Below are 12,610 nucleotides of genomic sequence, written 5' to 3' on the forward strand. Positions count from 1 at the left end.
TCTGCCGCACAGGCTTCCGTACAGTCCCTCTAATCATGGCTGCTCCCATGTGCTGGGTTTGAGCAAACAGCTAAACAAGCAACGCAGCAGATACGCCGAGAGATCAGAATACCTTGGTATTGTGGGACAATTAGACCCTTAATAAACCGGAAAAGCAGAGTCCGAGTGGCGGAAGTGTCACAGGTAAAAAAAAGAAAAAAAAAAAAAAGTTAACCTTGCTTGTTTAGCCTGACGAGCATCATATATGTGGGATGGACAAACAGTAGTCCACTTGTTTTTACTTTAGGTCTAGTGCTTACAAAAAGCTGCTTTATCTAGGAAACACACATAGCGTCGTTTTTACAAACTAATTACTTTTAAAGTTAAAAAAAAATCCCAGCTGAATCTTAAAAAAGGTGATGTTTAAGAGAATATCTGGAAATGAATCCTGACTGACTTAAAGTTGGAAGGTAGAAAGTCATTATAAAGCAGCATTTTACAACTCATGACATTAAAAGAAAATCTGGTTAAATAATATGAACCCTAATCACAAAGTGAAAACTGTCTTTTGAGGTGTTTGCTGGAATTTCATTTAGCCTCATTTACAGGTTGACGTGGTCCACAATGTGCTAAAATAGCTGACAGCTGTAGCTGATGTTAGACTGACAGGTAAAACCTTTAGATGTTTAGAAGTATGTATAATCGTCCTTCCTCTTCACAATCATGCTCTAGTTTGTGTTGGTCTATCAAAGAAAACCTCAGTAAAATACTGGGAAGTTTGCGCTGTTAATGTGACGAAAGGTGTGTAAATCATTTTTGGTGCTCTGTGTGTAACAAAGTTGTTATAGAAACAGCCTGTATTTTATCAACGTGCTTTACGATCTGTGAAGTGTCTGTTTTTGCAGATTCCACCTTATGCTGGTGCGGACAGCCAGGCTTCTCCCTCTCATCATCTCCTGTCGGTTGCATCCTTCCCTCTCTTATTCAGTTCCCAGGAGGAGACGGAGTTCTATGGATCCCTATGTTACCAATATTGACCCCTCAGGCACACCAGCTGAATCTCCAGCGGCCGGGAGTAGTTCTGATGCAATGCATGGTGCGGAGGAATCATCTGCCGTGGACCTGTTACCCGGAGAGACTGTTGTCAAAGAGGGAAAGGCTACCATCTTGTTTCCTAACGCCAATGAAGTGTTTTACAACCCAGTCCAAGAGTTTAACAGGGATTTAACGTAAGGCAACTTCAGTATTAGTTGCAGACACATGTCCTTGAACACTCATCCACCATTTTTAATCAGAATCAGTGGAACAAAACACATGGAAAGTATTTAAAAAAAACATTGGGTGGAAACAAAGGGGTTCATGTTATTTAGCTCTGCTTATATCCTCTTATCAATATCTTCATGAAGAAGCAATCCCTCACTTCTTTTCCAGATGTGCTGTGATCACGGAGTTTGCTCGAGAACTGATGGGCCAACGTGGGGTGAAGGTGCTCGTCCCTGGAGAAAAAGAGAGGGTGGTGGTCTCCCTGTCGGAGGAGGCAAGTGATGCCGACAAACAGGTGGTGGAGAAAAACGGCGCAGAAGTGCCCGAAGATACTGCAAGAGTAGGGGAAAAATGTGAGGTATGTAAACAATTTTCACTGGGAAAAAAAATAAGGTGGATGTTTCTGAAGTTACTTTGTTTCAATCATGCATATTAAAAACATGGAATATTGACAGATGTTGAATTCATAATAGCTTCTTTAGTTGTGCTGGACCATTAAAAACTGAACTGGTGACCAGACTAAAGCTGTAAGTGCTTCTCAGTGTGAAGCGAAGCATAAAGTCTGTTACAGTGAGTGGTCTGATTTCCACTGGGAGGGGGCTTTCTGTGCTAAAAATACACACACACTGGTTCAAGCATAAAACGTCTTTAATAAGGGCTTTCATCAAGCTGTTTTTGTGTACCAGCCTCACTCTTTGGTGGCCCCAAGTGGCAAGTAGAGGTAATTGCACAGTTTTCAGAAAATGCTGTCCAGTACACTGAAGGTTGACTAACTGGCTCTTTGCTTCCTTGGAGAGAGCACTTTTTTTTTGTTTTTATGCAGTGACTGACAGCTTAAAATGGAAACTCATGCAAATGAAATAAAACTGAGGCGACTGCTTTTTTTGGCTTTAAAATAATGAAATCTTTCATCAGAAATCCACAATCTCACACTTAAACAACTCAGCCTTTTATCTGAGTACCTGTTGAAACACCCAGTGACATCACATTATCAGTTTACTTTAACCTTCCAAATTATATTGAAAAGAAATTACGTGCCAGTTGGCATGTAATTCTTTTGTTTGGACACAAACATCAGCCCGACAGTGTAGCTGGTTAGTAGAAAATCCCAGTTAATCATGTTTCTGGATTAAAATGACCAGTACAGACTATTTTTTTGCTATGATTATTTGGTTTTGTTTTTGACGCCCTGATGGGCTTTTGCTTGTCTCAAACCTTTGGCTTCAGAAAGGTCTTCGTGTCCTGGAGGGCCTCGCAGCCTCCGGTTTGCGCTCAGTGCGTTTTGCTCTCGAGGTGCCCGGCCTGCAGAGTGTCACAGCCAACGACTTCTCCTCCAAAGCGGCGGCGCTGATCGCACGGAACGCAGAGTGCAACAGAGTCAGCCACCTGCTGCAGGCCAGCTGCAGGGATGCCAGGTACCTGCCTAGTTATTTATTTAGTACTCTGATGCTGTTATTTTCCCGACTTCCTGAATTACTGTTTTACCTCTGTTGTTTCCATCTTCAGCTATCAATTTCTTGACCTCAACCATCTTTTCCAAATCTTGATTTTGAAATAATCTCCTTTTTTTGTTTTGTTTAAATCCACACCATTTTCATTCTTTCATTCTCTGCAAGGGACAAAGTTGTAAATATAGATTTTTGTCAGCATTTTTCATTTTTTTGTCTTTTTTTTTTGTTTACCCAGCATGCTAATGTACGAAATGCGAGGAAAGAAAGAGAGATATGATGTTATTGATCTGGATCCCTACGGAAGCCCTGCAGCTTTCCTGGATGCGGCAGTACAGGCTATCAGTGAAGGAGGTGAGTTGTTTAGACTGACCATCATCCTGCTTTAGTGTCATTGCGTGCATTAAATAGGAGTTTAAAGTGACTCACACCCGTAAATAAGGTGGATTAAATAAGGTAACTATTGGTCAATTTCCATAGGATCAAGCAACCCTGTCTATAGCATGATTATGGTCGAATGTCTAAAAGTATATCTGGATATTCTATTTCTACAGTATATGATGCAATAATAACATAAAGCAGATATTTTTATTTTTATATACACATCATATACATACCTCCTAAATTGACTACTAATATTTTTTTATGTTTGAAATTACATATAAATAAAGGCTGAATTCTGTTTCCAACACCTGTCTGGGTTGGATTAATAGCTAAACCTTTTTAGGCAGCAAATGTATTCATGCTATTGGTTCATAAATTGTCCTGGTGATACATTAGATTGTATAAATTTGCAAAAATGTTCCTAATTTCATTTCAATAACAATAATTTATTTTGCTACAAGGAAGCTGTTGTCAATGTTTTTGTTGCATTTGATTTCAGGTTCCTGTAAGCTTCTCTGTTTAAATAATGAGGATTTAAAACAAAGGTAACCTAAGACTGGAGCTGATTACCAGATGACGCTTCAGTTTTTCTGTCAAACATATTTTGTTGTTTTTATTTGGGGGTGTAAATTGTAACATTTTGGGTCTAAAATAAAACCTTTAAACTGAGCAAACATACACTTGTTATTGATTTTCTGCTACTGAGAAAAAAAGGTTTCTGTTTTGGTTCATCAAAACTACTCCCCGTATCTAAAGGACACTGGGGAATAATCTCAAATGAGCACATCACAGGATGTTTTGGTGAAATCATTTGATGATCAGTGGTTTAAAATCTATAAATTCTTATTATTGTAGCTTTTTCTGTAAGCAGCTGACGAAATTTTTCAGTCTTAGCTGCCCACTTTCAGAATTGTGCGAACCATTACATGTCAATGTTTAAACCAAATAAGCAGAGTTACATTATCTGATACAAAACCTTTTTATTTATGTTTTTACTCGCCTTACAGTTACCGTTTTTTTTTTTTCTTTTACCTTATTTTGTGTCCATTATGTTTTCTGTGATTTGGTTCTTCCTGACTCAAAAGGAAGCAGTTTTTGCAACAACAGCACTAAAGGTTTGAAAAGCTGGAAATGTCAGTGGAGAAGTTGTTTATTGCATCAGTCCTTAAATGTAAAGGAGATGATTTTTACCTGGACTGCTTGGTGGACATGAAAGTTATCCATCAGCTTTAAGCAAGCTTAGAGTATTTACATTCAGTTGTTTTTAATTTTTTTAGCTACTAAAAAAGCTTTGTGACAGTCAGATCTGAGGCAGGTCTAACAAGTAACAAATCCCTGTTAGATTTCACCCAGCTTTACTTGTTGTCTTGCTGACTGTCATCGTCTTTCCCCCCTTTCTCTCTTCTCAGGTCTGCTGTGCGTAACGTGCACAGACATGGCCGTGATGGCGGGAAACAGCGGAGAAACCTGCTACAGCAAATACGGTTCAGTCTCCATCAAAGCCAAATACTGTCATGAGATGGTGAGCGCTTGACGGATGCGTTCACTGAAATGTGAAAATGAACATGTGCTGCATGTGCAGACAAGTCGGAGTGTTCACATTCCCACTGTCTTAATCCTTGGTGAATAACTGCATCAGTGTATGTGCGAATCATTTACTGTAACGCTTTAAACGTTCTGCCTTTGTTCAGGGAGGTTATAGGGATTAACCCTCTAATCTAATGAGATTCTTCTATTCATCGTAGGTTTAAATTGTCCGGTGGTTTGAGTGTGTTCCTTGTTAAAAGTGGAGACAGTTGAAAGATCAGCAGGTTTTTTTTGTTACTCCTGACCATTTGAACCATTTACTTTTTTGTCTGTATAAATAGCTACTTTTATTGGACCAGATTTCAACTGGACAACAAACAGCTTGTCCACCCTTGCAGCATTTTTACAGATATAATTGACTCTCAATAATCTTTAGAGATGCACACAACTAGCTGAGCTTTGTCCAGCTCTTGGAAAACTAATAGAAATATACTTAACAAACAGTTTTACTCCCTTATTTCTCCAATCATTTTGTAAACTAAGCTTATTGAGGTTCTGCTGGAGTAAAGTAAGGGCCATTCCTAGTTGACTTTTTATAGACTAAAACATTCAGCGGTTTAGCTCGCATCGTGTTGTCGCTGTATTAAAAGGTTTAAAAGGTTCTGGATGTCAATTCTCTCTGGGCAGCCAGCTCTGTTTAATTGTGAACCTCATTATTGGGGTTAGAGATGCACCAATCAGGCTTTTCCTGACTGATACCAACTTCTGGAGATCTTTAGGGTATGATCTGTCGAGTCCAAAAAAATGATGGAATTACATGATTGCCCCTATTTATGCATGAAACCGTATGACCTTAATTTTCACCAGTTGTTTTGTTTTATTGAACTTAAAAAAAGAACAGTACACACTGTTTGCTGATATGTTTAAAAACTATAAATGGTGGGAGTGATTAATTTTGATACATTTAGTGCTTCAAAAAAATCTAGATTTTTTTATTGTTTGATCAGCTGATCGTCAATCAGAACCAGTCAGGAACAAATGAGCCACTTCCGATCTCCGGCTGATCGGTTGGTACATCTCTAACCTGGATGCATCAGTCTGACTATAAAACTCTGTAAGCATGAGTTTGGTCAGACTAAAATGTTTACATACATTTAAAAAGTTTAGCTTTGGTTCTAATTGGAGAGTCAAACATGCTGATGTACGGAAATGTATAGCAGTGGCTGCGGTTTACATTTATATGCTAGTGGCATATTTAGACGGGAAATCAGAACTTGATTCATCTGGAGGGAAATGCATTTAACAACAATTGATCGATTTAATAGATATAACACATTAGACCAAGTTCAGGAAGAGCATTATTTACTCATTTATTTCAGGGGTTAAGTTAACTAACATCTGACATTTAATAGGTAATATTAAAGCACAAGAAGTAGAAAAATACATGTAACTTCCTACGTTTTATTAGGAATATGGGTTTAGGTACATTTATGTTGGAAAAATCAAAATGCTCCTTTATTGAGATATTTATTTTAAATACCATAAGCTTAAGGTAAAGGTGTAAGTGTATTTCAGTTTTGTAGTAACTTTAAAGAACCAAACACTGTTAAGTAAAGAAAAAGTGAACATGTTCAGATTCAGTCCTTTTAAGAAAAAAAGCTTGGGAACCAATTGGATTTCTGCCGTCCAAGAATGATTGTGCACATTTCTCTTGTTGTTTGTACCCATGGTCATGATAAATTAAGGTTAAATGCATTTTGTTGCTTCCTCTGCAGGCTCTTCGTGTCATTCTCCACAGTTTGGACCAGCGGGCCGGAGTGTACCAACGATACATCCAGCCGATGCTGTCCATCAGCGCTGACTTTTACATTCGGGTCTTTGTAAGAGTCTTCACAGGACAGGCTACTGTGAAAAACTCCGCCAGGTACTTTCCGTCAGTCTCCCTCTTTCTCTCTCTCTCTCACACACACACACACACGCACGCACACGCACACACACACACACACACACACACACACATACACCCCATCTCTAAACAAAGGCTGGATACGCTGTATGATGAAAGATGAATGATCCTGAAACTGGGGCACGGCAGAAACCAAATCCGGAAGTAAAAGTTGGAAAGAAAAACATCCATGAACAAGAGAAAAATGAAACATATTACAGTTCCATAGTTATTATAACAGAACAGTGTTATCTTTAAACTTTTTATTTTCTTGAACTAAATTTTATCTTAATTTTAACAGACTTTATCTTGACTCTTAACTTAAGCTTAACAAGTTTGACCATATTTTTAGCTTATTTTAATTTTATTAAATTTATTTAATTGTATTCTAGCTTTTCAGTAAACCTGTGCTGTTGTGAAAAATCTGGAAAAACAAATGAGATTTTCTACTTTTCCAGGTCTGGATAAATACTGGGGGGGATTTGGAAAAATTGTTTGCGTCTCCAGACTTTATTCATTATTCTGTTTTCCAAAAGACAAAACTGGAATTTCTAATGGAAAAAAGAGGCTTCTTTCCTTGTTTTCTAATTTAGTTTACATCTCATCTTGATTCTATGCTTTAGGATGGAACCATGTATTCAGAAAATGAAACCAAAGGAAACATATTTTGGTAGAAAAACAACAATCAATGAAAAATGATTTTAATGGGTCATAGTTTTAGCAAGTAGACCTTTTTGAATTGGTCTTAGACTCTGTCTGTGTGTTATTTTAAAAGTATTAACAATTTACTCACCTTTAGCAGATCTAATAGTTAGTTTTGGTAGAGCTGATTTAACTCACCAACTAATAATAGTAAACCAGTGACTAAAACCCAACTAGGAGATTTGATTTTGTTTTTACTCAAGGCCAAAAATGTCTTGAGCCTGGAAAAATATGTTGTTTTGAAGTGAAAAAGGTGTGGGAACCCTTATCATTGGGTTATTTCTTATTTATTTAAATTACTGTGTAGGAGGAAATTTACTTATGTTGGATTTGTTAAAAAATGAAAAATTACCAAGGTAAATGACTATCAGATAAAAATCTTCAACAGAGTTGAAAGAGGAAATGGTGGAATAAAGAAAAATGATTAAATATAAAACACAGTAATAACAATATAGAAACATTATAGCATTTTTAAAAAGGCCTAGAAAATAAAATCAAGCCAGAACAGCTAAAAACTATTTGTTAACACTAACTGCAAGAAAGCAAGCTTATTAGCACCAGTATTAACAAATTAAGTAGTGCTGATGCATGTAAATATACAAAGCTACTATTACCTAAAGTTCATTTGACAAAAATGTACATAAAACTTAAAAATGTAAAAAATAGTGAAGATTGTTTTTCTTCTTTCCCTGTTTTGTAGCAAACAGGCTTTGGTGTACAATTGTGTTGGCTGCGGCTCCTTCCACATGCAGAGAATGGGCAGGAGAATAAGCAACGGAAAACAGTAAGGCTGCTCACAGTCCAGCCCTGTTGTAATGGTCTGATGAGCTGACTCCTCTGCTGACGTATTGGCTGAAGAGTCGAGGCCAGTAAAGACTTGGCAACAACAGAGAAATCTGTTCTCTCTCCCTGGGCTGCAAAAGCAAAATGAGTAGTCCTTGCAGCTTGTTTTTGATGCATATCCTGGGCAGAACCTTCTTTTTGTGTGGTGTCTGAGAAATGTGAAGTGGGTGTGTGGCAGTGGGAGTGACCCATGAAGACTTCCTGGGAGTTCTGCACTGCATGTGAAGTTTTTAATGTTCTTGCCAGCGAGAACTTTGTTGTTGTTCTCGCAGTCTTGATTAAAAGAACATATTTCTCTGTTCTTGCCAAGTACATATTGCCATTTAAATTTGAAAAATTGAGTCTCATCCATGTTTATTTGTGGTTGTTCTTCATCACTGATGTTCGATTTTCTAAATAATTTTAACAGTTTGACTGTTTTAGTCTTTCTGTCTCCTTGGCTTGTGTGTTGTAATCTAACTATAGTTGTTTATGTGTGTTAAAGTTTAACTTCTGTGGTTTCAGCATGAAGTATTCTGCTGCCACGGGACCCCCCGTTGGACCAGAGTGTGAGCACTGCGGACAGAGACACCAGGTGGCACAGAGACATCCACACGCAAACATTCAAACACAACATCAGATTTCCATAAGTATTAAAGGCCTTTTAGTCTTTCTGGCATCTTTATGGAGAACTAAAATCTTTTTGTGTTTACTAAGAATGAAAGCAGTCCTGGGTGTTTTAACATTTGATGTAGTTTGTTTGAACAACTCTGCTGGTTTGTGGTAATTGCTGTATAAACATGTGTTTTACTGCACATGGGCTGAAGTGTGTTGGTTCTGTCTTGTAGCTGGGTGGTCCGATCTGGGCTGAAGCAATCCACGACCGGGAGTTTGTTCAGAAAGTTTTAGCCGCCGTGTCCGGGAACCCTTCCAGATTTGGAACGTCCAAACGTGTTGAAGGCATGCTCAGCATGGTTACTGAGGTATCCACTCACCTGAGCTGTAGAAGTTGTCAGTTTGATATTATCAGTCACTAGGATCATGTAGGTGTGGTTAGTGTCATAGATGATGAATATTTGCTCCAATGTTTGTTTCAGGAGTTGGAAGACGTGCCTCTTTACTACACAGTGGACAATCTGAGCAGCACAATTCACTGTAATACTCCTTCCCTGCTCCAGTTTAGGTAGGCACCACCTTGCATCCTGACATACACGGTTCCTAGCTCATTACATTAACCTAGCAGTCAGCCTAACTTCATTACAAACACCAGCAAGAGAAATAAAAAAAATGTAATTGTGTTGCTACTTTGTAGCATTCTATTAAACCTCATTCACCAATGTTTTAACTTTTCTCACCACATGAACTGCTCTGGAGCTTGTTTTTAAGAAAGGCCATGCAGGATTAAGAGTCAGAAGACAAGGAGCCATCATCTTATGAAGGAGATGCTAAACAACCTGAAAAATTAAAAACAGATTCCAACATGTTGCACCCCCCCCCCATTAGTAAAACGGTGCTTATTTTATCATGTCGTCAATGAACTGAGGCGCACATCACCTTAAACGAGGCAAAGGTGAAGGTTTTCATATTAATGCAGCAAATTAGGATTATCTTAGGAAACAAATATGACTGAATTTGTCAGTGTAACAAATAGGTTTGTTAACAATGCTTAAAAGAAAATCTGCAATTGAACAGTGTTTAGGTATTTTCTGGGTAATTTTGAAATTCGAAATTAAAGTATGATAAATATTTGTCTCATTAAAATAAAAGTTCCAACTAGACCACTGCTGGTTAGTTTTTATATGAAATATGCACATCCATCCATATATTTATACATCGAACCATCATTCTATACGTGCATCAATTCATCCGTCTGTCCATCACTCCATCTATCCATGCATTCATCGGTACCTCCATCAGTCCTTTTAGGTCTCCCTGCATCAGTCCGTCTATCTGTTCAAAGAAGGTAAGGTAAGTTTATTTATATAGCGCTTTTCAGCAACGAGACACTCAAAGCGCTGTACATACAATTACAATACAATCACAAAGCAAATAAACAGATACAGACACAGAAAAACAAATCAAATGATAAAATCAAACAATAAAGGTCATTTAAAAAAGTAAAAGAAAATAAAGAGAATAGAATGATGGACAAGAAAATGAAAAGAAAATTGGACTGAAAACACAACTAATTATGCCTAGATGGCCCAGTCAAAGGCCACTCTAAACAATTATGTTTTTAATCTTGATTTAAAGCAACTTAGGGTTTCGGTGCTTTTACAGTTTTCTGGGAGTTTATTCCAGTTTAGTGGAGCATAAGAACTAAAAGCTGCTTCTCCATGTTTGGTTCTGGTTCTGCAGAGTAGATTTGACCCAGAAGACCTGAGAGGTCTGGGTGGTTGATACACTGACAACAAGTCTGTAATGTATTTTGGTGCTAAGCCATTCAGTGATTTATAGACTAACAGAAGTATTTTAAAGTCTATTCTCTGAGCTACAGGGAGCCAGTGTAGGGACTTTAGAACCGGGCTGATGTGCTCCACTTTCTTAGTTCTAGTGAGGACGCGGGCAGCAGCGTTCTGGATCAACTGCAGCTGTCTGATCGACTTTTTAGGCAGACCTGTGAAGACACCGTTGCAGTAATCAATTCTACTAAAGATGAACGCATGAATTAGTTTTTCAAGGTCCTGCTGAACCGTCATTTAACTCCTCCCAGTGACGCTTAAATATCACATTATTCTAGTTGATTCAGAAATTGTCATCATAAGAAAATTATTTAATATTGTAATTTCAGTAAGGCTAAATTCACTTAATATTTCAATATGTTTTTAGCAAATATCAAGAGCATAAATAGTGGTGGGGAGTTAAGCTGATCTACCTTTTATCTTCAAGCACATGAAAGTTGAATGCTCCAGCCCCACATCCATCTTGGACTGAATGAATTTGTCTCGCTGCAGGTCTGCTCTCCTTCATGCTGGTCACAGGGTCTCTCTTTCTCACGCTTGTAAAAACGCGGTTAAGACAGACGCTCCTCCTGGAGTCATCTGGGATCTCATGCGATGCTGGGTAAGTAGTTCGGAAAATAACTTTTTTTATTTCTAATACCTGTCCATGCTCAACAGAAATCTCTATAAAAGAATACATGATCATATATTTTTACGTCCTCATCTCTGGTAGGAGAAAATGAATCCTGTAAAGAAGGAGAAGTTATCTCAGACCAGTCCTGCGTTCAAGATCCTCTCCACTGAACCTAGGTGAGACAAGTCCCACCATTTTATTGTCATCAGAACATCCAAGTATTGGATGGGCACATGTTGGATTTTTCTTTGGAAAAACTGTTTTTATTCGGTTATTGTAAGATTACCTGATATACTGTATTTATGGCATGTGGGTTTTAGCCTAGAAGCCTGCTTCACTGTAAGAGAGGATGCGAACCCTCAGTCTCGTAAACGTCATTTGACCCGGTTCCAGGAGAATCCTCAGGCCTTCTGGGGGCCTAAAGCTCGGGCCAAAGCAGGGTAAATCACACAAGCTCTCACGCAAACCTATGCATCTCATCAGTTAGAATATCATCAAAAGTTGATTTATTTCTGTAATTCAATTAAAAAAGTTAAACTCTTTATTATGCAAGTGCACCTCTTTCTACCACACCGATTTCTTCCACTAAACTTTCTATGAATATGCTTGAATACAGCACTGTGTGAACAGCCATTTGTGGAGGGTGCCAGTGACTGATTGCTGTACAACTATCAAGTCAGCCATCTTCTCCAGGATGGTGTAGCCCATAACATTCGATTTCTGTATTAAAAATCATTTTTCTAATTTTTATTTAATATTCAAATTTTCTGAATAACTGAATTTTGGGTTTCGAAGCTATAAGTCAAAATCTTCAAAATTAACAGAAGCACTCGAAATATGTCAATGTGTGTAATGCAATCTACATAAAAAGTCAAAGATTTTGAATGAATTAATTACAAAAAAATACTTTTTAATGATATTCTAATGATTGAGATGTACCTTTCACCTGTCAGTGCATTAACACATTCATTGGGTTTCTTTCGTACATCCGGTTCTATCAGAAGATGCTTTCAGATCATTGTTCCACAATAAATCTACACTAAAAGTTTTATACGTAGCCTTAAAAGTAGACTGGGTGTCTGCCTCACAGACTGAAGCTGGGAATTGGTTCCACAGAAGAGAAGCCTGATAACTAAAATATCTCAGGTTTTAGAAACTCTAGGAACCACCAGTAAACCTTGACAGATCACTGTGTCTTTTCACATCATGCGTGTTGGTCCGCCAGGATCACGGGCCATGTGCATTTTCAGATTTAGCTGCTGGGATCGCAGGTCGTGAAACCAAACCACTGCAACTGCAGCATTCACTTAAGATATGTAGGGCATAGGAAATCTGCCAAAGGACTGAGCTCTGTCACATGCAAGCGAATGTTTCCAGTGCTGTCGGGACCTTTCAGTTGATTGCGAGGTATAAAGAACATGTGTAAGTCACGGAACAAAAGGATGATCTGAAAGTCATTATTTCT

The 12,610-nt window shown here is 38.1% G+C and overlaps 1 protein-coding gene across 3 annotated transcripts in view; it reads left to right on the top strand.

Moving 5' to 3' along the window:
* Positions 1 to 12,610, top strand: part of trmt1 (tRNA methyltransferase 1) — a 15,520-nt gene continuing 2,910 nt past the window's right edge. Inside the window, exons 1-14 of one of the 3 annotated variants that reach the window (XM_047365770.1) lie at positions 1 to 183; positions 870 to 1,208; positions 1,411 to 1,600; positions 2,470 to 2,657; positions 2,929 to 3,044; positions 4,484 to 4,596; positions 6,377 to 6,525; positions 7,949 to 8,032; positions 8,596 to 8,665; positions 8,919 to 9,053; positions 9,168 to 9,253; positions 11,025 to 11,133; positions 11,245 to 11,321; positions 11,466 to 11,585. In XM_047365770.1, coding sequence (XP_047221726.1) covers positions 895 to 1,208; positions 1,411 to 1,600; positions 2,470 to 2,657; positions 2,929 to 3,044; positions 4,484 to 4,596; positions 6,377 to 6,525; positions 7,949 to 8,032; positions 8,596 to 8,665; positions 8,919 to 9,053; positions 9,168 to 9,253; positions 11,025 to 11,133; positions 11,245 to 11,321; positions 11,466 to 11,585 — 1,751 coding nt within the window. In that variant the 5' untranslated portion in view covers positions 1 to 183; positions 870 to 894. The remainder of the gene's footprint in view (positions 184 to 869; positions 1,209 to 1,410; positions 1,601 to 2,469; positions 2,658 to 2,928; positions 3,045 to 4,483; positions 4,597 to 6,376; positions 6,526 to 7,948; positions 8,033 to 8,595; positions 8,666 to 8,918; positions 9,054 to 9,167; positions 9,254 to 11,024; positions 11,134 to 11,244; positions 11,322 to 11,465; positions 11,586 to 12,610) is intronic. The other 2 variants (XM_047365769.1, XM_047365771.1) reach the window with 2 other exon arrangements.

This window comes from Girardinichthys multiradiatus, chromosome 5 (assembly GCF_021462225.1).
Source record: "Girardinichthys multiradiatus isolate DD_20200921_A chromosome 5, DD_fGirMul_XY1, whole genome shotgun sequence".
NCBI classification, from domain to species: domain Eukaryota; kingdom Metazoa; phylum Chordata; class Actinopteri; order Cyprinodontiformes; family Goodeidae; genus Girardinichthys; species Girardinichthys multiradiatus.